Source organism: Pinus tabuliformis, chromosome 9 (assembly GCF_031772625.1).
Source record: "Pinus tabuliformis cultivar Carrire ecotype Pingquan chromosome 9, CPIR1, whole genome shotgun sequence".
NCBI lineage: Eukaryota > Viridiplantae > Streptophyta > Pinopsida > Pinales > Pinaceae > Pinus > Pinus tabuliformis.
Window position 1 is genome coordinate 1,822,683,245 of NC_142307.1, and position 3,554 is coordinate 1,822,686,798.

Sequence of the window (3,554 nt, forward strand, 5' to 3'; positions counted from 1 at the left end):
TGAATCTTGTTAGATGTTTTTCTTTAATGTATATATATTTAATTTTTATATTAATTTTTTTTTATGAATACTAATACTAACAAGGGCAGCTGCGACGCAGCGAGTCCCTGCATCAAGTTGACTTAGCGTGGCGCACGAATGCAGAGATCATTTGCAGCGTCTCAAGGCATCGTTAACAGTGTGAAGACATGCAGGCGAGCGGCCAGGCATTGATTTCTAATGGCCGACTAATGAAAATACTCTAAAGGCTAACTAGAGTTTATGGCACGTAAGGTTTTTAGGACGGACTCAAAACGGAAGAAATGACAGTCAAACTAGGCTAACTAGAGTTTTAGCATTCAGATTATATTACTTTTAGTTGTTTTCGTTTTCCTTTATGTAATTATTTTTTAATGAGCGAGCTTGGAAAATAAACACCAAAGCTGTAGAGATTGCTCAGTGATTTGGATAGGACAGAGTTCTAATCGCATTGAACTCTATAAAAATATCATTATAATTACATCCACTTAGAACGAAAAAAATAAAAATTCAACGCAAATGCCGACTCGTTGTTTCTTTTAGATATATCAACAGAAGGCAGGAAGCACATCCCATAGAGAAAATATTTTTTTATTGAATTAAAGTAAAATCACCAAAGGTGATAACCTTCCATTGATCTTGGAATGCGATAGTGTCAATGCCTTTTGTAATTTCTAAATGTGGAATGCACAACTATCCCCACCTAAGTAGCTAAACTTTAACAAATTAAAGCTATTTAGACAGATCAGCTGAACTTTTTTGAATTAAGGTAGCAAAATGTAATGGTATTCCATTGATTTTAATTCAAAGATTTGAAAGCCAATCTACCCCTCATCCCGAGTATTGAGTAATTATAAATTAGCTAAATCTTATTAAAGAAACTATGACACAACTGCACGCATTAAATATAACAAGGCGACATATCGTTAAAATTACGAAACAACTATACGAATCATGAAGGGGAACTATGAAACTACAAATTGATGTGAATTAATACAAGAGCATAGTTTAAAGGGTCAATATTTTAGCTATATTTTAAAAGCGACAAATGTTACTCGAGGCTTGCATGCAAACCACCTGCCCATCAAATCTAGAAATCGAACGACTGCAAGTTCCTCGACTGGGTTCGAATCCAGCTATGGATAAAGAAGCAGCCATGCCTGCAAGTGCGGAGCCCGCCATTGCCCTGTCCTGAGAAGCCTGGGAATTATTTGATTTAATGCAGGGATGCGTTCCTGAGACACCAGAACCACAACTCCCCTGATAACGAAAATGGCCGATATGGACAGAAGCGTAGAGAGCAAGGAAGCAGAAGAAGTAGCAGAGCGCCTTCTGTCAACAATGGTGCAGGAAAAACTTCTAATTTGAACGCAGAGTTTGAATACCACACGGCATTTGCTTCAAAGCTCTGAGGTAAGAGAACATCACGTTGAATCATAAATTATATAGAGTAATTAATTACTCTCTCGTGCACTTTTGTAAAATTCCAGCGGCATTCGTGACCTCCCCACAGTGGGTCGTCTGGATCTGCAGAGACGTAGCCATCCCGGTGGAAGTATCGCCGCATAGGATGAAGCCCGCGCCAATATGGATCGCAGTTCACCCAGTAATTCCCTGCTTCCTGCAATAAATTCATTTCGGTCAGTATGTTAACTGTCCGCTGCCGTTTTCAAATTAGGGTTCTCAATTACGGTCTGTTCCATTGTAAATTTGGGCTTTTAATGAATGCGATCTAGTTCTTGAAATAAAAATTGTTGGTAATATAAAACAATTTACCCGGCGTCCTTCTTCAATAGAGAGGAAATAGGCTGTAATTCTTGGTTCAATCTGATGCACAGAAGCTGTTCTCACTGTAAATTTGTCTTTCCAAAGCTCTCGATACATATTCAGTCGATAATTCAGCTTGCTTGCATAAATACAGTAACATAAATACGCATATCTATTAATTTAAAACCTGGATAATTGCCTTTCCGACACTGAAAATTCGCTGAATGGACTTACTGGTATAGCAGGTAGGAGAATGGACGAGTCGGCTCCTGTTCAGCTAAAACTCCCAGGCTCGCTGCTGCTTCAAAGTTCAGGTATGCTTGTGTTTGATTCACATGCCTCTGTTTGATTATAAAGCCAAATTCCCGCCCAACTAATAAAAAATAAGCTGTTTTTAGTGCACGTTATTAAAGCAACAGAAAAACAATTTGCAGCATAGACTTTTCACATACCTGATCAGTAGTTGCAGTAATGATACCAATGGGCACTGTGAAGAATATGGCAATAGCACAAGCGAGTAATACTCCCCACCAGGGCAATTGAAGCTGCTCAATGTAATACTCACATGTAAAAATCGTTAAAGCTACATTAAGGATTAGAATTACTTGAAACCATAGCATTAGATCCAAGAAGGGATCTTCGGCATTGATGTCCACTCTCACCTGTTTCCCAAGAGAGCATGCAGCTGGATAATGGTCTGCTCTTCTTGCAGGCTGAATTTTCCTCTCTTGATGTCCGGTCTGAGATAATTCGTCCACCGCAAGCGGCAGCTTTTTCCACACCGTTGCAGACCTGCAATACAACAAAATAAAGCCCCACGAGCAAATTTGTGAAACATCCTTCTGTTACAGGGAATTGAACGCTAACACAGATCTATGCACAGAAGTCGTTACCTGCATTGACTGGAACGGATCTCCAGTTGCCAAGGCCGTGTTGCTCGATGTATGCCAGCAGCTTCTTGTCTTCTTCGGGAGTCCAGGGCCCTCTCTTCACTCCAGCTTTGTCGCAGCACGGTGCACGGCCCATGCTTCAAATTTAAAGAACTGAAAGAACAAAAAGAAGTTTCACAGTCCTGGAGCCTGGCAGCACAGCGGCGGGACTCGATCGTGTGCGGGAAGCAAGAGAAGCAGAACAGAATAGAGTGGCGAATGAGCAATGGAGTGGTGCGTGCATAGAATAAATAAGCGGCGACATCAAACTGCACAGCTGCTGTCCATGTAGCACGCACAGCCCCTGCATGCACAACAGCTGCCTCCAAATACGCTGCAATGTATAAAAGTTTAAACACACCTAATTAAAATCCCAAACATCGCAAAGTAATGCTAGCATTAATCGCCCAATGCCTGCAAACCGTTGACGGTCACGCATAAGGAACTAGGCCTAAATAGCAATTTAGGCTATGGTCGGGCCTCTTCCGCCTCGGGAAGAGGCCAAATAAGATGGCGAAGGATGGCGAAAGAGTGAGTGCAAACGAAACTTAGCATATCCCCACTCTAACCGCCGTATAACAGGGAAGGAAAGGGGTCAACTAATGCTAAGTCGGGGTCCTATCGATTACTATAGTCCCTGCCGGATGCTAGATGGCAGGGACTAATAATAATAATAAAATTTTCTAATATTTATAATTTTAATAATGTAAGAAGTATCATAAAATAAATATTTTAATATTCATTAAAGATTTAATTTATATAATACATTATTATGGTTAACTAATCAAATCCCATTCAATTTATACATCTCACAAATTTCTTTATTAGTCCCTGCCATCT

The 3,554-nt window shown here is 40.2% G+C and overlaps 1 protein-coding gene across 1 annotated transcript; it reads right to left on the bottom strand.

The window, feature by feature from the left end:
* Window positions 1–2,441: 2,441 nt before the first annotated feature.
* On the bottom strand, window positions 2,442–2,933 carry LOC149156078 (transcription factor MYB106-like). The gene is made up of 2 exons (XM_089445620.1): window positions 2,679–2,933; window positions 2,442–2,577 (listed from the first exon to the last, which is right to left on the bottom strand). Exons 1-2 carry the CDS (start codon window positions 2,809–2,811, stop codon window positions 2,444–2,446), a joined length of 267 nt encoding a protein of 88 aa, XP_089301746.1. The 5' UTR covers window positions 2,812–2,933; the 3' UTR covers window positions 2,442–2,443.
* Window positions 2,934–3,554: the final 621 nt, after the last annotated feature.